A 19,870-nucleotide genomic window follows, 5' to 3' on the forward strand; every position below is an offset into this window, starting at 1 on the left:
CGATTTCAGGAAATGTCATTGAGATGGGGGGGTCGGGGGGGCTTTCTCCCACATCCCTTTCTTTTGCTCTGCAGCAACCCAGAGACAAGCGGGGGGGGGGGGGACAATAGGGGAAATACTATAGGATCTCTTCTGACTAGGGTTTGTAAATTTCTGTCCCCCCATGGGGGCGGGACCGGGCAGGGTGAGGCGGGGCCAGAGACGTATTAAGAAGCTTGTCAATTTCAGTTGTTCAGACTTGCTTAGGACTTTCCAAAACTTGTTGGTGTTTCTGCCCCCCCCCTCCCCCTTCCACTCTGCTCCTCTTTCAGGCATTTCTCAAGATCTCTTGAAATTTAAAATTGGGGTGTGGGAAATACACACCCGGGAAAAAATTTGAGGGGAACCCCATTCCCCACTGGGAACATCTGCCGGGGAGAAAGGAACTATTTCTGCCCCTCGAGGTGGAGAACAACCCCCCAGGCTCCCACACAAAAGTGCTGAAATATGATCACTTTTTTGTTCCTTTGGCTTGGTCTTCCTCGAGTGGAATCCTTGACATGTAAGTAACGCCGCATTCCGCTCTCTCCCGGGCCTTTTCTCGGTAAGGTGGGCAGCAGATGCACGGATGTTTTGCAAGTCAGTAATAGACAGTATCTGATGGGACAATGCTAGCAAGAAATCAATAACCGGTGAGGAATTAGCAAAGGTAGGGGTGTGTGTGTGTGTGTGAGAGAGAGAGAGAGAGAGTTGGGGTTGGGGGGTTATGAGGGAAATAGAAAAATCCAGCAACATGTGGCACGAAAGGGGAATTTTTAAAAGCCTGAAGAAAATCACCTTTGCAGTTGCATGGTGGGAGAGCGCGCTTGGTAAAAGGGGATCGCCCGGCCCAGGCAAAGGTGCCTTGCTAGGGACAGAGACAAGGCAGAAGGTCGAGGGAAGGATAGTTTTAGATAGCAGGGGAGGGGCAGAGCCCGCCCGGGCCAAGCAAGGTTGTAGCGCAAACGGCCAGTCCATTGCCAAGGGGTGGGGTGGGGCGCGCGGGGTAGATTTTGCTCTGAGCAAAAGTTGAGGCGCCCGAAGTTTTTTAATTCCCATAGAAACGCCTCGGGGTTTGCCCGAGCCCTTTGCCCCGCGCACACGGGATGGCGGGTGCACGGATCTGCCCCCCCAAATGCCATGCAAGGGAGAGGGGCACCAACAATGGGAGTGGACGCCGGGAAGCTCCGTGCGCCCCTGGCGCAGCGGCCGTGAGGAGAGCGCAGAAATCGGTGGTGCGGGCTGAAAACGCGGCTCCTAAAGGATCATCTGCAGCAAACCAGGGCGAAATGCGCCCCCATTCCCTCCCTGCACCCGGCCCCCTTGCTGGGGCGGGGCGCTTCCCCGTTGGGGTCTCCTAAGGCCCCTGCCTCTCTTTTTCGTTAGTCCTTATTTTTCCTCCTTTGCCATCCCATTCATTTTCTCTCTGTGGATTTCCGAGGCGCGCGGGGTCGGGGGTCCCAGGCCCCTATAATAACTCCCCCACCCCAGCCCAGGTTCTCTCTGGGGCCCGTCCCCCCGGTCCCTGCCCATCTGTGCTCCCCGGATCACACACACACACCCCGTCTCAGGCACTGGGCGAGCCTGGCTGGGCGAGTCCAAGGAGAACGTGCCGGGCTCGGGCCGTTGACATGACAAAGGGTTCCCAGCGCACTGCCCCGGCCCCCAAGCCCCCCGAGGCAGAGGGGAATTTCACTCCCGCGGGGTCCCAGCCTGCGCGCAGAGAGGGGGGATCTTGTCTGCTGAGAGCCTCCGGAACCGCACCTGGAGAGGGGGATCCCTTTGCTCCGCGCCAAGCGTAAAGGTGGGGGGCTGAGCAGCGAGCCGGGCGGGGGGGCCACAGCAAAGGGCTTTACTGCTGCAAATCCAAATCCTCCGCGGCGCGGGGCGCCAAGCCTGGCCCGTCTCCCTGCGCGGGGCGGGCTCTGAGCCCCAGCGCAACAGGGCAGCCAGGGCCCGCACAGATCCCGCGGTGAGATCAGCCGGGGGGGGGGGGGGCTGAGAAAAACCCCTTCCCCTGGGCTTCGTCTCCCGTCTGCAGACGCCCAGCCCCCGCTGCTGGGCTTGGGGTGCCCGTTCTGCAGAGCCGCCGCGGGGCGCAGGCTGAGGCCAGGTGCGGGCGGCTCCCCAGGAATGAAGCGTCCTAACCCCCTTCGCGATTTGTGCCCCCCCCCGCGGGTCCACCCACGCCCAGGCCCAGCGGTTCCCTGGGGGAGCTGCCAGCCCCGTCCCGGGGGCGCACCCGCCTGGCGCGGCGACCAGCGATCCGGGAAGCAGCCGGGCAAGGGGACGTGTGCCCAGACCCGCCGCAGGGCTCGACTCCCAGCTTGGGACCTGAAGGGCGCAGCGCCCGTTGAGGACAATGGAGAATCCCCCTCCCCCACTGAGAACAATGGAGAATCCCCCCTCCCCCATTGAGAACAATGGAGAATCTCTCTTACCCCCATTGAGAACAATAGAAGGGAACCCTCAGTCCCACTCCTGGTCCGTCTGGGCAGTGGAGGCTCGTCTGTTCACTCCGTGGAGCAGAGCAGGCCCTTCAGGGCCCAGATATTTCCCTCCAGGAGAAGGGTCTGGGCTTTGGGTGGGGGGCAAGTTTCTGCCTCCTTGCGTTGGGATGATCATTTCACCAAGAACAAATCTCTGTGTGTGTGGCTGGGTGTGCTTATCTGTGCCTGTGTGTTTGTCTGTGGGGTGTGTGTCTCTCTGTGTGTAGGGGCAGGGGGGAGTGTATTTGTGTGTGTGTATTTGTGGTGTGTGTGCTTGCCTGCATCTGTGTGTGGATGGGTGTGTGTAAGTGTATCTGTGTGCGTCTCTGTGTGGGGTGTGTGTTTGGCTGTGGTGTGTCTGTGTGTATCTATATGCGGTAGGAGTATCTGTGTGTGTGTGTTTATCTGTGGTGTGTATCTGGCCTGTGTGTGTATCTGTGTGTGTGTGCGTGCATCTCAGAGCAGGGAGTGTATTTCCTAAGGCCCCAGAAGTGCCGTTAACACAAATTAGCCTTTGGTTCCTGGAGTTGTGTTTTTGTTTCCCAAGCAAGGGGCGGGGGGGGGGGGAGGAATTCCCTTTCTCCTGGAGCAGGAAGTTGGTGCTTCCTTTTTATGATGGGAATTTCTCAATACGCTCTTCGCCGCAAACACACGGGCTCGCCCGGCCAAGGAGGGCTGCTGCTGTTGTCTGGGAAGCGTTGCCACCCCCCGCCTGGCCCGGGCCGGACAGACCCTGCCAGCCACACCTAGGGCTGCAGCTGGACGTCCGAAACCTCAGCCAGGACAGTCCTGCTCCCAGGCCCCTGTGGTGAGAGCAGGTGCCCGCGACGCTGCTGCTGTGGGCTGCTGGGTCTTGGGGCTTCCCTCCCGCTCGGTAGCCTGGCGCTGTCCCTGGCGAGTACGACCCAGGCAGGCTCCGCAGCGCCGAGCCTTGTTCACTGACAGGCAGGAAGGAGCGTGCAATGGCTTATTTAATGATTGATTCACAAGAACCGTTAGCAGTTAATTATTAAACAGCAAAAGCTAATTCTTCACAACCGAAATAGCAGCTAAGCTGGGGTCCTGCCAAGGAAACTCACCCAAACGGAGGAATTTGGAGTTAAAGCCACCTGAGTGTGGCCAGCTTCTCTCCAGCCGGGGGCCCCATCCTGCACTCCCATTACATTGAAGTCAATGGAAGTTTTGCGTGGGTAAGGTGTACAGGACCAGGCCCCAAGTGTGAGGCAGCACCCGGGCACTCCTGAGTTAATACTGTGTGGGTGGCATTTGCTGCATTAGTGGGGTGTCCCACATGCCAGCTGGCCCTGGCATTGCTCTAGTCAGCGGGGTCCCAGGTGAGCCCAGACACCGCTGTCCCAGTCTGGAGGTATTCGATGGGCACCTACATTGCCAGGGGGTGATTGTTTAGGGGTTTTGTGGCCAGATTAGGGTGAAGGTATGAAATTCAAGCTCAGTTTGAGGACAAACCTTGTCTGTTAGGCTGGGGAGCAGTCCTCCCGTACGGAACTGCCTTGGAGTCTGTGTTTTCAGGTACCCTCCTGGGGAGAACTGGGCTAGATGTGACCTGCCAGCCCTAACCGCCTCCTTGGGTAACTCGCCTGATTTCACTGGAGGTCAGTGGATTCAGCCCCTTGATGCTGGCTGGAGTACTCCTATGCATGGAAAGGTGATCCAAAGGGACAGCCAGAGACGCAGCAGGGTCTGTTAAATGCACAGGGCTGGGGGAGAGCAGGGGACGTGCGTTTCAGTGGCTTGTCTGGAGCTGCCGTTGGGCAGGGGGGAGTGTGCCCTTTTCCTAAATCTCCAGAGTCTATGGTCAAAAGTGTTTTACCCCCTTTTTGCTATCGGGTTGGTGGGGGAGAGGGATGGTACCTCTAGGCTGGTGACACGTTCCCCCATCAACAAAACATCCCAGAAGAGGGTCAGAATGGAAGTGGCCAGAGAGATTCCAACGAGAACACAGCAAGCCAGGCACCGCCCTGTGTATGGCATTTCTGTTGCCCCAGCAGACTTGGCACGATGCCCACCCAGGGACTCACACTTTCCTATGGGTCTCCTGGGCTGTGAGACATGTGTCAGGAACACTCTGGGGAACCTCCCAAGGTATAGACCACAGAACATGAGCCCCAAATCCCTCCTGTGGGGTGTGTGTTGATATTACAGCCCCAGGGGCTGGTGAGGCGCTGAGGTGCACAGAGAGGGTGACGTGCCCAGGAAGTCTCATAAGAGAGGTGGGACTGGAACCCATGTCGCTCTAGGCCCTAGCCAGAGCTTTACCCACAAGCTTGTCCTTTCTCCTCGGCAAAGGTAGACTGCTCTGCTCTGCTATTTTATGAACTCAGCCTGCATGAGTGGCTATGCTTAGGGTTACTTTGAATAATGGAAATAGCAGCCCCCCTAGGTCAGTGGCCAGTGTGTCATTTTCAGTCACTTATAACTTTATACGTTTGGGAGCCAGTTTTTTTCAATCCTGTCCAAGGCACCCACCCTGCATGAAGACAAAGCCCATGCTAACTGTGACATGCAGAAATGAACCCCTCCGAGTGACCAGAACTCAAAAATAAATCCAAAGCACTTTTAAAATGGCTAATTCCCCCCACCCACACATTTGACTCTATTGATTTTGATAAAACATTTTAAAAGATTCACTTTTGAGCTGGGGGATGGAGCATGAGAAATGCAGCCTCAAAATGAGAAAGGGGAAAAAACGGTAGGGGAAGATTGTGAAGGAACAAAGCATTTGTCCGAAATGGCTCTTTCGGTTGGGATTTCTGGGGTCTGTCACGTCACTTTGGCCCAGCAACAAGGGGATCTGTAAGCCACATTTCCCAGGATCTGCGGGAATGTTAACTGTATTTTTTATACAATTTGAAACCATACAAATTCTCCTTTGTTTTCCCCTTTGGGGATCTTGCAGATAATTATTTTTTTAAATCTTTACAATTCCCAGTTAAAGCACGCTCTTGCTGTGTGATCTCAGAGGCTTTTCTCTGAGACTTTTTCTCCCTTTCCCAGGCATTTAAACTTCCAATATAAAAATAAAATGAAATCCGGCCCTTCAAAAGAAAAGAGTAAATGCTCCTGACACCTTGGACGTGTGGTTTTACTTTATAGTATTACTTAGCACCTGATCAGCGTTCTTTTAAAAAAAAAATAGGAAAGTAATAAAACTTCTAGCAGGTATTTTAGTTCTGAGTTGTACATTCCACACATTGACTGTGTCTCTCTGGCCCATTCTTCTCCAATCTGAAAACTTCACACTTTTCCCTTTTAAAACACATGTTCATTTCTGGGTCTGTCTCGAAAAAACACTGCTTAAACAATTGGCCCCTGCAGACACTCCCTCTCTAAGGCTTTGCGTGGAGGACGGGAAACGTGTCTGTTTTATGACGCTCGTACGTGTTTCCAATGGTGTTTAGATTAAGATTTACTAGAATTAGGGCCCAGAGCATTGGCCCCTTTTATCCGCAGGGCTTCAGCTTTCTCACTGAGAGCTCCTCAGGGTTTGCCTGATGGAGGAAACGCTGGTGGATGGAAATGCTTGCGTGCAGCATGATTACGTTTTCAGAGGCCCTTTTGGAGGCCGAGGCGCATTCTGTCCTACACATCGGGCTGGATGTTCTGAACTGCAGAGATTCATCAGCCACACCATCAGGGGCTCGTTCACCTCATTCCAGGGGCTCTCAGGCCGTACAGCAGCTGGACGGGCCTTTGTTTGTTTTTAGCAAAGGGGAATGTAAAGTTTTGTGCAGCTCCCATACTGCACACTCCCCAGTGGCAGGTCTGCATGCTAGAGACACGAGGCAAAGGTCCCCTCTGGGCTTTGGTTCCTCATCTCGTTCAGGCATCTAGTTATGCTGAGGCCCTTCTATGGGGCTAGCCTAGGACCATGCTGACTAAGCTGGCCCAAGAGAAAACACCACCTCCTTGATAAGCGATGTCAAGGTATCCCCACGCTAGGCAGCCCTGTTCGTGGGCAGTGCCAAACACGTGCCAGGCATAACGAGGCCCTGAGCTTTATCTGCGGGGCTCTAGACACTAGCACAATATAAGTAAATAGCAATAAAGTGGGGACCCCAGTTTGCCACTGGAATACCAGGGCCCAACTCTGTTGACTTCAGGGATTGCACTGTGGACTCAGCTCCTTGCCCAGCACCTGTACGAGGCTGGGGCTTAAGGCTCAGTGTGTTCTTTTGTCATCAGCGCTGCGGGCAGGGAGGCTGCAGGCTGGCGGGGTTCGGTTTTGCCTGCCAGCTCTGGGGAGGGGCTTTGGGAGCTTTTAGGGTGCTGCCAGGGGCTCTGAGAATTAATCCCAAATTAATGCACTGTCTAGCTCACTGAGGTGCAATTCGCCCCTGGGCAGAGGGCCACAGGGGGAAGATCACAGCCAGGAGCAGAAAATTAGCCTTTTGGAGAAGCAGTTGCCTGGCTGACAAAGCTCTGAAGTGGCATCTGCTCAGCAGTGGTTGATTATAATATCTCCAGGGCAACCAAAGTGGCCCTGGAACATTAAGCGTGTTAGTCTCCATTAGATGGAGATCGGTGGCATTTCCCATATTTTGATGGCTAGAAATGTTGTGTAAATCTCCAAGAGCTTGGCAGGGTGGCCCTGTGGCACAGAGGGTGGAATATAAACAAACAAATAAAATAAGCCCGCAGCAAACCCTTTAATATACATGCTTAACCCTAAGCACATGAGCGGTCCCAGGCAAGTTAGTGGGACCTCTAATAAAAGCATGGCCTTAAGAGTGGTGCGGCATCACGGCGTAAAATGTTCTCAGTGTCTCTCTCCGATGCCTGGAGTGAGATAAACACAGTGACTCTCTATGTACACTTCGGGCTGCACTGTCAAATGGAGGCATCTGAGCTCTGTGTCAACCGGGGCACAGGGCGGGAGTGCGATTGTAACAGCTCGCCCCCTTTCAGCAGCTGGCGCTTAGGAGTGCAGACTGGTGTGTGCAGATGAGCGTGACGCTCTGGGTGCACACTGTGCTCCCGAGTGTAGGGGATGGATTGGCAGGTCTAGGCTTCAACCCAGCAAAGCTCTCAGGCGCTGCCTGACCCTGAGTGCTTGGGAAAATCACCGCGAGTTTCGGCACCTAGGCTCCTGCACAGCGAATGGGGCGAGAGAGAGGCCCCTTAGACTGTGATTCACAAAAGCCAGTAGGCTAGGCTCTCCCATAGGAGATGCCAACCAGAGGGGTCCCCAAGCTCCGGGGGGCGCCTGCTTCTGCTCCAGTTCTCAGCCAGGAACTCGCTTTGGGCTCCAGCGCCTCCTGCTGGTTTGGGGAGGAGGAGGGGTAGTCCTGTGAGACAGACTCTGTCACCTGGTGGTTAGAGCAGGAGGAGTCCTGTGCATCACCATGGGCCGACACTGGACGTAGGTGCCGACAACAGGGACTTACGCTCCAAACTCGGGCCTTACACACATGCTTAAAGTTAAGCAGTTCTCCAGGGCCTTGTTGAATTGGAGCCCTCCAGAACTGTGTGTATCGGACCAGCTCTGGGTCCGTGATACCTCCCCCTCTGGTGGGGAGAGGTCTGGCTGTGAATGTGTTTTTAGAAAAAGTGTTTCCACAGTTGCTTTTGAAATCCCCTTTGCCACGAGCCGCACCCACCAGCCGTGGGCAGCCCTGTAGGCTATCACCAACCAAAGCCAAAGCAAACCACATAAACAATCCCTGCCCAGGCAGCGGTGAGCGAGAGACACCTTCTCCACTGACACAATCAGCTTATTCTTGGAGAGAAACCCACATTCAATTTACATCTCACTGTTCAAGTGGGAAAAAGCTGCCAAACCTGCCTATATAAATCCCAGGCATCTCCTAGGTTTTCATCAGAAGAGCGAGGGAGGATTTTTACCCGGCAGGCAGACCACAGTCTATTTGGGGGAAGAGCTAGAGGTCGAGCCATGTAAGAGATTGTTCCTTGATTTTTTTTCTTTTTTTTTTCTTTTTTTGCTGCAGATCCTGCAGTCATATCCCCCCAAGATCCAACTCTGGTGATTGGCTCTTCGCTCACCGCCACTTGCTCAGTGAACTCTGACTTACACCTGAAAGCAGAGGACCTGTACTGGACTCTGAATGGCAGACGGCTCCCCCCAGAGTCCTACAAGGTCCTCAATGGCACCACCCTCAGCGTGGCTCTAGCCAACCTGAATGGGTCGAGGCAGCAGTCAGGAGATAACCTGGTGTGTCACAGCAGAGACAGCAGCATCCTGGCTGGCTCCTGTCTTTATGTGGGATGTAGGTTCGCAGTGCGTCTGCGTCGAGAGATGTTGTTTCGCCCCAAACACCCCAGTCACAGACAGGAAAACAAACCAGCCCAAATTCATCCCCGGTACAAGTCTGCTGAGTTGGGAGCTTACACAGGGATGAATCTGGCTACACAGGGATATTTACCTTGTTCATTGATAAACCTTAACTTTAGATTGCTCCTCTCATCCCAAGGGGTCCCAAAGCAGGTTAAGGACTGTATGGATACCGCAGTCACTGACATGCAGCTGTTTCTGGGGTGGAACATACTGGGCAGCATTGCTCAATAGCTTTTAGGAGGGGAAATTAAGAATAACATCTCTAATCAAAACTGCCAAGGGTATTTAGAGGGGGACAGAACCACTGGAGGGAATTTGGCCCAAACACTAGGCTAAATGCTCCAGCTCTTGTCAGAAAAGTTCCACCGGTTTCTACCAACGACAAGATGTTCAGAGGGATTTTGCTTCTCTTCCAGATGAGAAGCCGCGTTTTGTCACGTGTCCACCTGTTTCATTAGGGGCTATTTCATTAGAACAAACGGAGTAATTTAAAACAGTGTTGTTGGTTACCAAGAACACGAGTCAGAGAAGCCCCTGCAATATTAACAGTAATTTGTACACTAATCATTTGCACCTGTAATGTCCTTGCAATAATTTGCACTAACTGCTCATTTCCCAGCATTAATTAATGGAGCTCTAAGCCTGGGAGTTATCAGAGCTGGCTTTAGCCTCTGCATGTGAGAGCACAACAACAGAAAGACTATTTGGCAATCACTGGTAAAATTACAGTTGTCCAAATCAATGATCATAAGATTTTATCTTAGGCTATTTTAAGGACACTTCTAGGAGTTTCTCAGAATACAGAGGCTTAACTGGGAACAGAACATTGGGGTTTTGGGGGGTTTTTTTTGGTTTGTTCCCAAAAGAAAACGGCTTCAGATCCCAGCTCAGCAACAGAATAAATGGACGGATGTTTAAAAAAAAACACCCCAACCCAACAAAAGCACTTACATTTAAAACAAAGAGCTGGAAATCATTTGCTCTTTCATGCACCTGCCAAGACCTGAGTTCAGGAGCCTGTCTTCCTCCTCCAACAGTGGGTGGTTTTGTTGGCACCCAGCTGAGGGCATTTTCCTGTGTTCCCTGGGGTGTTCTGGATGTTGATGATGTCATCCACACTTGCGTGGGAATCACAGAATCCTGACCTTGGGTCCTGGCAGGTGAGTGACAAATGAGCTGATTTTAGTTGAGCATCTAAATGCATTTAGTCAGGGATCTTAAAACAGTTTGTTAAACAAACCAAAGTTCTCTGGCTCAGCCCTTGTAAGTCTCTGTGCTGCTTTGAGCTGGGAGAGCTTTGGCGGTTTCTTTGCAGAACGGGTTTCATGTCAAGGGTTCTTTTCCCTTTTAGTGCCACCAGAAAAACCAGTCAACATAACCTGCTGGTCCAAAAACATGAAAGACCTCACCTGTAAATGGGCCCCTGGCACAGAAGGCGAGACCTACCTGCACACCAACTACACCCTCAAATACAAACTCAGGTATGGGCAAGATGGGGCGGGGGGAAGGGAGATAAATTCCTGTTATTTTTGGGAGGCAAGTGCTGCAGCAAAAGACCTACAAAGAGGGGAACGAGTATGCAGCTCCTCCAAGTTCCAACCTGCCCACCCCGGAGGGGAAAGACAGGCTGCAAGCTCTTGCCATCCAATCAGCTCCATTGGCCAGCATGTGCAATGAGTTTGGTGGGGCTCAGTCTGATTCCTAACAGGCTTCTCCTTGCTGGCAGCCAGAGAGAGGCCAAGGATTGTATGGTCAGGGAGACCCAGGCAGGGTGCAGCCCAGGGGATGCACGTCCTGCCACTGCTTCTTCTACACATGCTCTCAGGGAGGTTAAGAGGAGTGCGTGGCTAACACGCATAGTAGTGTGTGCCTGGACTCCTGGGTTCTATTCCCAGCTGTGGGAGGGAAGCAGGGGTTAGGGCAGGGGGTTGAGAGCCAGAACTCCTGGGTTCTATTCCCAGCTAAGCCACTGACTCTGTACCTGTCCTTGGGCAATTTCTCCAAGCTTTGGTTTTCCCATCTATACAATGGGGCAAATGGCACTGACCTAGTTCCTGGGGGATTGTGCGCATTATTCATTAGCATGTGGGAAGTGCTTTGAGATCCTTGGGTTTAAGGCACATAGAAGCACAAAGAGTCTTTGCTTTCTGGATAAATAGCATAAGTTGGTGTTTGGGGCTGGGAATCTAACACCTTGCAAAGAGACGCTGCAAATATTAAACAGCAGATGAATGAATCACAGTTCCTGTTAGGAGCAGTTAACTCCTGTGTTAATATGGAGGCTGTCGACTTGGCAATGCTGTCCATGCCTAGTGCTCAACGGATTAATACCGAAAGAGCTCAGTGACATCAAAAGCTGCCAGTGAGGAAACCAGACACATCCCGGCTTAATGCACTAGAACCAATATGCATCCGCAGAGTTCCGGAAGCAGTTTCAGCTGTCCATGGAAGGTTGGATGGAAACCAAGGGCCAAATTTTCTGCTGGTGCAAACTGACTGAGTTCCCTTGATTCCAGAGCCAATTCACCAGCAGAGAACTCGACCTGATGGGTGGGCTGGTGCCTCTTGTTTGCAGGTGGTACGGCCGGGATAACACGTGCCAGGAGTATCGCACCGCAGGGCAGTACTCCTGCCACATCCCCAAAGACCTGGCTCTTTTCACGCCCTACGAGATCTGGGTGGAGGCCTCCAATCGGCTTGGAGTGGCTGTCTCTGAAGTCGTCATGCTCGACATTCTGGACGTGGGTGAGACATTGGCTTGTGCCGCCCCCTCCCTGCACGGGGCCACTGCTCGCATGGTTCCCGCCTCTCTCTCTTTCCTTCCTTCCCATTTTTGGCGGTTTTTAAAGGGGTTTTTTTCAGACTAGATTTTTATTTTTGAGAGGGGGATTTAAATCCTTCAGAAACAGCCCATGGTCTCCACCCCCTCCCCAGCCTAGGAGTGGTTTAGCCACCCCACTGGGTGCTCCGGGGTAGAATCCCAGCACAAGGGGCTTCCATGGGAACCTCCCTTTCCTGCCAGCTCCCCATAAGGCTGGGCGCACCATTGTGGGGCTGACTGCCGTGGGAAGCAGTAGTGCACAGGGGAGGAGAGGGGAGCCGAAAGATTTCAAAGTCTGGTGGGAAGGCATAGGGCAGCCCGTCCCTAATTACCAGCGCACCTCTGCTCCCAGCTAACCTCCTTCCTCTGGAGCCGAGCGGCCCTGGTAATCCGAGCCCTGGCTGCTTGGAGCAGTGCCGAGGGGAGTTGGGGGGCTTCTCTCACGCTAAAGAGCTGCTGACACCTCATGGAGAATGTTACAGGCCATTGCGGCGAGACCTGATCCTTCCTTGAGACCTACAGTCTCTGCATTCCCCTGCCCTCCTCCTGCACTGCCTGCAAACAGGATAGTCCCTGCCCTGCTCCTTCCCCACCTGGAGCCACAGCCCTCCCAACTGTGATGTCACAGCCAGTTGCTGCGGCGATGACTGTGATGTCACACACAGGGGATCATGACCTCAGCTGTGGGGGGAGGTGTAGCGGAGCTCCAAGGGGGACCAGGATCCTGGGTTCATGGCATCCTCCCGGTAATAGAGAAGGACGGAGAAGGGCAACAGGAAATGGACGATATGTGAGCAGAATTGCTTCTAATCTAATTAGGATGTTTCTCCAAGTTTTCCTGGAGGCATCTGCTGCTCCTTAACCCTTTCTGCCCCACAAGGCACATGGCCAGGAAATGGGCTCCACCCCCATCCTGGGGCCTGCTGCCAGGCCAAGGCAAGGGGGGCAGGGCTGCCACATGACCTGAGACCAGATGTCCAGCCTGCATCGCGGAGAACACACAACATCCCTGGCTCATGGCCGGAGGAAGAAATGCCCTTTTCCTCTTGTCGTATACTAGGGAGGCAGTGTAACCCAGCACGATGTGCTGATCCATGGGGCCCCCCAGGAGGCAGATGTCACATCCCCCTCGCAGACCAGGAATGGGCAGTTGCTATGGCCCAGTATGGGGAGGGGGTGCCCCCCCATTGCATACGCACCACAACAACAGCAAGGCGAGCGAATGTCCCAGGCAACAGGAAGGGCAGCAAATGCCCACTGATTGCCCTCGCAGCAAACGGGGAAAGAGGCTAAAAGAAGGGTTTCATTCAGAGCTCCCCGCAAGTCCCAACTCCCCTCCCTTCCGCTTGTGCACCTGGCTGGTCTAGAGCAGCAAAACACTGTGGGTGCTTGGTCCTGCCCCCCAGCCCTAGGAGGGTCAGAGAGGCCCCCCCAGTGGCTTGGGTGTTCATCACACCCCACCCCACCCCCTGAGCCGGAGCATTAGCAGCTTACTTCCCTGGCCGGAGGCGCCCCAGTGGGCCCCGCAGCCACATGAGGATCCTGCTCCCAAGTGCTCCCTGCACCGCGCTCTAGAGGCCATGAGAACGGGAGAGCTGCCTGCAGGCAAGGTGCTTTTGCACTTTACACCTTACTCGGCCCGGGCATGAAAGTAACTGGACACAGGAGCAGATTCCTGCCTGAAAGCCTCCCCTGGAGGAGCAACCCAATCCCTTCCCAGGCCTTGTAGAAACGGGAGCTGGGACTGGGCACAGCTGCCGTCTGGCCAGGCCCTATTGCCAGTGACTCCCCTTCTCCATGCACAAGCACTGTCTATCTCTCTGTGGCGTCTTGGGCCCCCTAAAAGCAGCACTCCGGGGTGGGGCTGTTCATTTAGGTCACGCCAGCAGCCCTCTCCCTGGCATTGCCTGTACTTGGTCCCCTTAACACGTCTTCTCCCCCTGGCAGTCACCACCGACCCACCGGCGGACGTCACCGTGAGCCGAGTCGGGGACCTGGAGGACCAGCTGAGCGTTCGCTGGAGCTCCCCGCCTGCGCTGAAGGATTTTCTGTTTCAAGCCAAGTATCAGATCCAGTACAGGGTGGAGGACAGTTCGGAGTGGAAGGTGAGCGTGAGGGAGCCCGCACGTCCCAGGACTCCAGGGGACAGCGCCTCACCCAGGTGGCCAGGAGACTGGAACCACGCACGCCTGCTTAGAGAGGGACTGGCCTGGTCCTGGTGCTCAAAGCCCGGCCTGGGCCTGGCCTGTCCCTTGCTCAGCGCAGGGCCGGGGGTTCCGCAAAGGCCACGGGGCGCTCTGGGCATCCTTCCTTCCCGGAGAACGAGCTCCGTGTGGGTCTCTGGGTATCGAGGGAAGGCGAATTCCAGGGCGCAGCTGCCAGCTCTGCTACAGGCTGGAACGTGCCTGGAACCCGCCCTCCTCCTCTCCCGGCAGGTCGTGGACGACGTGGGGAACCAGACATCCTGCCGGCTGGCAGGGCTGCGGCCCGGCACCGTGTACTTCGTCCAAGTCCGGTGTAATCCCTTTGGCATCTACGGTTCCAAAAAGGCTGGGATCTGGAGTGACTGGAGCAACCCCACAGCGGCCTCAACTCCTCGCAGCGGTGAGCAGCGTGGCCCCGCGGCAATAACTGTGGCAGGGGAGGGGAGAAGGGGCCCCTCTGAGTCCTCCATGCTAGTACGGCCTGCAGGCCACAGGGGAGGAGGCTGGGGCAATGCCGTGCCCTGGGGCACCTGCCAGGGACCCAGCCAATCTGCATGGGCCACTGGAGAGCAGAGCCCAGGCGGAGAGGCTGCAGTGAGGGGCCTCGGGCTGGCAGCGGGTACTTGGCCCATGGGCTCCCAGCTGGCGGGAGGGAGCCAGGTGAATGCTCTCAGCCATCGGGTACCTCGGGATTGTGGTGCTGGGCACTTCCCTGCAGCCAGGCACTGTGCTGCGGGATGGCAGGAACCATCCATGCCCTGCCCAAGAGGTGCTGCCTGGCCTGGGGTGAGGCGGAGCCACTCCCCCCAGATGGTGCCTGGGGGCTCTGACAGCTGGGGCGGCTGCTATGGAAAAGCCAGACTCCAACTCCACCTTCTCCTGCTGAGGCTCTCGCTCGTTACAGCCCCCCAGTTTTTTTGCCTTGGAGGGGTCCCTCCAGGCTCCCCAGCAGGCCAAGAGCCTCTGCAATGCTCCCACCCCACACTTCCCTCAGCCCAGGGTGGGGAGCGAGAGACCAAGGCCGGAAATCCAGCCCAGCGCCTCCCCCCAGATGGCTCGGAGCGCCGACTCCCCTATTCCTCCCGGAGATGTAACTTTCCTTGGCGTGCCGGGGGTCTTGGCACCCCGCCAGCTGCTGGAGTTCAGGGTCACCCCTCCCCGCCCCCCTTGGCTCTGGCAATAATTAGATTAGCATTCAGTCCTGCTGGGGCAGCCATTCCTCCCGCGCCATATGCAAATTGGCTGCGATTCGCATTGTTTTTTGGGGGCGGTGGGGCTGGAAAGGGAGGGGGCAGGCGGGGTGGGGGGGCGGGGCAGGCTGCCGAGGCCCCAGCAGCCCAGCCTCTGCTTCCCCACTTTCCGGAGCGCAAGGGACGTGCGGAGAGGTTGTTCCCCCCTTGGCCCCGCTCTGTGCCCGGCACCTGGATTTCTTGCAAAGGAGCCAATTCGGAGCTCTGATTTCCCAGCAGGGAGAGAGCGAACCTCGTTTTCACCCCTTGCGCTGCGCCAGCACGGCCCCGCCGCTCAGCAGGGCTCTCCTGCCTTTATTTATTATGTGACTTTGATGTCACGCCTTCCTGGGCATTTGTAACACGGGGCCACTGGGGGATTTGCCTCAGTTTTGGAACAGCTCTGCCCCACCCTGGCCCTCCCTGGGGGACCCGCAGGCTCAGCACCTTGACAGCACAAGAGGGGGAGCACGGGACCCCCACAGCTGCCCCCAGCCAAGAAAAGCCGCCAGAGGGAGGGGGATTCTTAGGCAGACAGAAGATTTTAGGTCACATTTGGAGGCATTAAAATTCATAGGAGGGTCCTGTCTAGACAGCTTTGAAAATCGCCTTCACAGCCTCAGCCCCAGGGAGCAGGGGTAGGAGCCCTCCTGCTTCCGCAGGTGAGCCAAGCACTAGGGAACATGCACCGGGGAGAAATGGCCCCCTCTTGTCAGTTCCAGAACAGCAGGGCTCCCGCCCTGTCTTCTGCTGCTGGCACTGCCAGAGCTGGGCCCTGGGCCGCAATTCCCGTGTTGCTCACGAAACCCAGAACGCGGCCAAAGATGAACTCGTCCAGGGCCACAGAGGTGCTAGTGTTCCTGGGCATCCTCCCCCCCGGTATCCCCAGCCCAGCAGCACTGTGTTGACCCCCTCTGCTCTCCCTGGCCCAGATCGGGTCCCAGGCGTGTGCGACCCCAAGAGCGGCGAGCAGAACACCACGCTGCGGCGGGAGCTCAAGCAGTTCTTCGGCTGGGTGAAGAAACACGCCTACGGCTGCTCCAACCTCAGCATCAAGCTCTACGACCAGTGGCGTGTCTGGCTGCAGAAATCCCACAAAACACGGAACCAGGTAGGTAAGGACCCTTCTCCGATTCCTTACATCTCTGTGCTGAGAGGGAGGCGGGCAGGGAGTTCGGGCGTCAGGTGCCCCCCACCCACGTCACCTCGCCCTGCGAGGAGGAGCAGAGTCTCCAGATACACAAAGTGGCCTCCATCAGATTCACCATCAGATTCCCACCACTGCCCCCCTGGGAGCTGCTCTCCATGGCCCTGAAGGGGCATCTTGCCTGCTTGCAGCGCCCGCCCTGGGGCAAGGTTTCACCAGCCCCGGTGATCTGGAGATGGGGGCCAAGGCTGGGGCACCTGGGAGCCAGCACTCAGAGGTGGTCAAGCCTCTGCACTTTCCCGTAGCACAGGGGCTGCCCTCTGGATTTATACAGGGTCCCCAGCTCCTGGCACAGTGGCAGCCTTGTACGTGCCAGCCAGTGCCTGGCCTGGCAGAGGGCCCTCATCCACTGGAGGCTGCATTCCTTGCCCTTGGCCATGAGGCTCCTTAGCATCCCCTCCACCTCTGCCCCCCCGAGGGGAAAGCAGCACACGCAGGCTCTGGCTGCCCTGCCCCACCCCGCTCTGGAGAGGCAAAGCCGCTGCCTGGACGTCCTGCCCAGCCAGCCAAGCTCAGCTACAGCACCTGGGGAATCTGGGTCCTGGAGCCGGCTCTGTTCCCTCCGCCCCTCTGGCCTCCCAGAGACATTCCCGCCGGGCCCTGAGCCCTTCCCACAGCCCTCGGTGCCCATGTGGGAGCCAGCCCCAGCCCCAGCGGTTATAGGAGGAAGCAGACGTGCCCTGCAAGCTTTACAGTTGCTGGAGGGCGAACAGGCTGATGGGCCACAGACAGGCTGGGACGGGGGAGGTTTGCTCTGCGGCTGGCTGGGAGGGTGTGGCGGACATTTGGCTTCGCGGTTCCTGCCTCTGGAAGCTGGGCTGTGCTCTCGTTCTAGGTGCTACCCGGCGATAAGCTGTAGCCCCCGCCGCGCTTGGCAGTGGCAGGAGAGCAGAGGGAGCACTGGGCTGGAGCTGCAGGGCACCCTCATGCGGCTGGACCTCACCCAGCCCTCAGGATTGGGGGGAAGGGTGCGGACTCCCCCCGCCCCCCAAAATCATTCTTCTCCAACAGGGACTGTAAGAAAGACTTGGACTTTGACCGGCTCCCCCAGGCGCTCCCCTCCCAGCAACCAGCCCTGCTCCCTGGCAGGGGCCCCTGGTGCAGCCTCCCTGTCACTGCTGGGTAGAGCTCCCAGCATTGCCAAGACACCCCTGGTGCGGAGGGTCCCTCCCAGCACTGAGGGGGAGCCGCCAATGCACACCCCTGAAGGGGATCAGGCTGCTGTCAGCTGGGCCTCGGTTGCTGACCTGGTGGAGCCTGGACTCTGCTGCAGGTTGCCCCCGAGGCAGAATTAAGAAGCGGGGGGGCGGGAATCCCCCACTGGGCAAAGCGCAAACAACAGGCAGGATGCTGCACACGCAGGCCCTGTGCATGGCCCTGCCAGTGCCCTGGGGTGCCAGGCACAGTGCCACTGACTGCACGGCCCCTTTACACTGCCCACGCTTCACCAAAGGGCCTCAGCCTCCGTAAGAATCCATGAAAATGACTGCCACCTCCCCCCGGGGGCCCAAAGTCCAGCCCAGCCCTGCCCCCCCAGAGGTGTCGTCAGGGAAACTGTTTCATTTTCTGGCTCCACATTAAACACCAGAGCGCAGAGCCATGGCCGGGGTTCTCCGAGCATTGGACTCCACATGGACATCACCTCCAGTGCCCGCACGGACTCGCGCATTGCACGCGCAGTGTCGCGTGGCTTTAGCCAACCCCTAGCTCGGTCTGCAGGGCGAGTGGGGGGGAGGGGTGCGCCCTTGGTTTTATTTAATAAAGGAAAGAAAACCAGAAAGAAAAAAGATCTGGCCTGAGTGGGTGGAGCAAAGGGCTCCTCCTTGCAGGGCAAGACCCCGTGAACGAGAGCCCTGCAGTGCGGCCCAGCGCTCCGCCCAGCTGACCCCCTCCAGCGCTTCCCACCTCCTCCAGCCATTCCCACGGGGAGACCCATCACTCGGCTTCTTCCGAATCGTACTTGAGGTCCTGGAGAATTTCACTGATTGCCTCAATGGTTTTAATTAGCCTCGGAGAGTGGATGGAAACTATAAATAACGGCCCCATGTGGGGCTGGGAGAGTAAAAGCGGGTGTGTGTGTGTCTGTCTCCACAGTGCTGCACCAGTTACACGTAAATTGTGACTTTAAACCAGCGTATTTAGAGCAGTGCCAAAGGCTGCGTGGCCGCTCTTATTCGGCACCAGCTCAGGGATAATTTGGTGATGCAGAAGTCGATCGGGAACTGGTTTGCGTTAAACCCCAGTAAACCACTCAGACCCAATCTGCCTCCACCCCAGGTCTGCCCCCAGTGCAGTGTGCGCAGCCCAGGCCGGAGTGCGATGCGCAGCCATGGGCGGCACGGCCCGGTCAGCTACACGTGTCCTGCCGGCCATGGGTGATCAGGCTGGCGAGCTGAGCCAGCTCCTCTCTGGGTGAGGTATGACAAGCGGCTGCAGTGAACGCCCAGCCCTGGCACAGGCCCGAACAAAGGGGTGCTAGGCTCGGTGTCCTGGCGAAGCTGCGTGCCGGGGGGGTGTGTGCGCGCGCGCACGAGGGGCAGCAGCAGAGCCCGGGGCAGGGAGGCTGGAGGTCAGGCCTGAGGTGTAGTGGGGCCACCAGCTCCGCTGCACCCCCTCTCCTGGCGTGGGGCGGCCCTTCACACACCCCAGCCTCACATCCCTCCTGGCTCTCCCAGTAACGAGTATTTAAACCAAGCTGCCCCGTCTGGGGTCCAACTGACCAAGGCTTTACACATGGCTGCCAGGGTTTCTGCAGACCCAACCCCAGCCTCCTGGCTGAGACACCACCGCCCTCCTCCTGGGGCTGCTCCCTGAGCCCTGCCCCTCCAGGCTGGCCACAAAGAAAGCGAGAAGCCTTCCCCACCACAGCCCCCTCCAAGGCCTCCCCGCTGGGCGCAGGCTGCCCGCCTGGAGCCCAGGTCACGCCCTCCTTGGGCTGCCCCCCCCCCCCCCCGAGGGTCTCAGGGCTCCAGGAGGCACCTTCCTCTGCTCCACCCAAAGGGCACATCTTCCCCAGGGCCTGGCTGGATTGCATGACTCACCGGTCACATGACCAGGCTGTGACCCCCCCCCCTCACCCCATCTCCCCTGTGACAAGGGGCCTCGGAAGAGCAGGGGGAGCCCAGGGCTGGAATGGGTGGGGGGCTGCAGGTCAGGACAGAGTTTGTGGAGGAACTGGCACAGCCCCGGCCCACCTTGTCCTTGGCTCTGGCCCAGCATCTGGGGCGTGGGGCTGGTGGAACTCGCTGCCGCTTTGCAGGTGCCCCTTGCCCGTCCCCGGGCACGCTGCAGGGGCCAGGCAGCAGCGATGGGCAGGGCTGTGAGGTGCCCAGTGCAGTGCTCGTGGGAAGGCCCAGCGGGAGACAATCGTGCCGCCATGGTGGGATGAGACAGGCACCTCCCTCACGGCTGCTGGATACAGGCCGTCACCGCGGACCCACAGGCGGGGCGTGGCTCTACCCTGCCTCGGGGGTCAGAGCCCTGGGGCGAAAGGGGAGCTCCAAGTTCCCAGAGCAGCCAGTGGTCAGAGTGCCCCAGGGGCTTGGGAACGAAAGGGGAATGCTCTCACCATTTAGCCTGGCCCTCCAGG

General features: G+C 57.2%; 1 protein-coding gene across 3 annotated transcripts; it reads left to right on the plus strand.

Annotated features, from left to right (window-relative positions):
* The first annotated feature begins 288 nt into the window (after positions 1-288).
* Positions 289-18,342, plus strand: CRLF1 (cytokine receptor like factor 1). 3 transcript variants are annotated; one of them, XM_074939500.1, is made up of 9 exons: positions 289-541; positions 4,038-4,120; positions 8,474-8,752; positions 10,172-10,301; positions 11,396-11,565; positions 13,589-13,746; positions 14,077-14,245; positions 16,007-16,189; positions 17,117-18,342. In XM_074939500.1, coding segments are annotated over exons 1-9 (1,191 nt in total). In that variant the 5' UTR covers positions 289-539; the 3' UTR covers positions 17,134-18,342. The 3 variants fall into 3 exon arrangements, with proteins under 3 accessions (XP_074795601.1, XP_074795600.1, XP_074795602.1); XM_074939499.1 differs by having other exon boundaries at positions 16,007-16,185; positions 17,117-18,341; XM_074939501.1 differs by lacking the exon at positions 4,038-4,120 and having other exon boundaries at positions 16,007-16,185; positions 17,117-18,341.
* The last annotated feature ends 1,528 nt before the right edge of the window (positions 18,343-19,870 follow it).

This window comes from Natator depressus, chromosome 25, assembly GCF_965152275.1.
Source record: "Natator depressus isolate rNatDep1 chromosome 25, rNatDep2.hap1, whole genome shotgun sequence".
Lineage (NCBI taxonomy): Eukaryota > Metazoa > Chordata > Testudines > Cheloniidae > Natator > Natator depressus.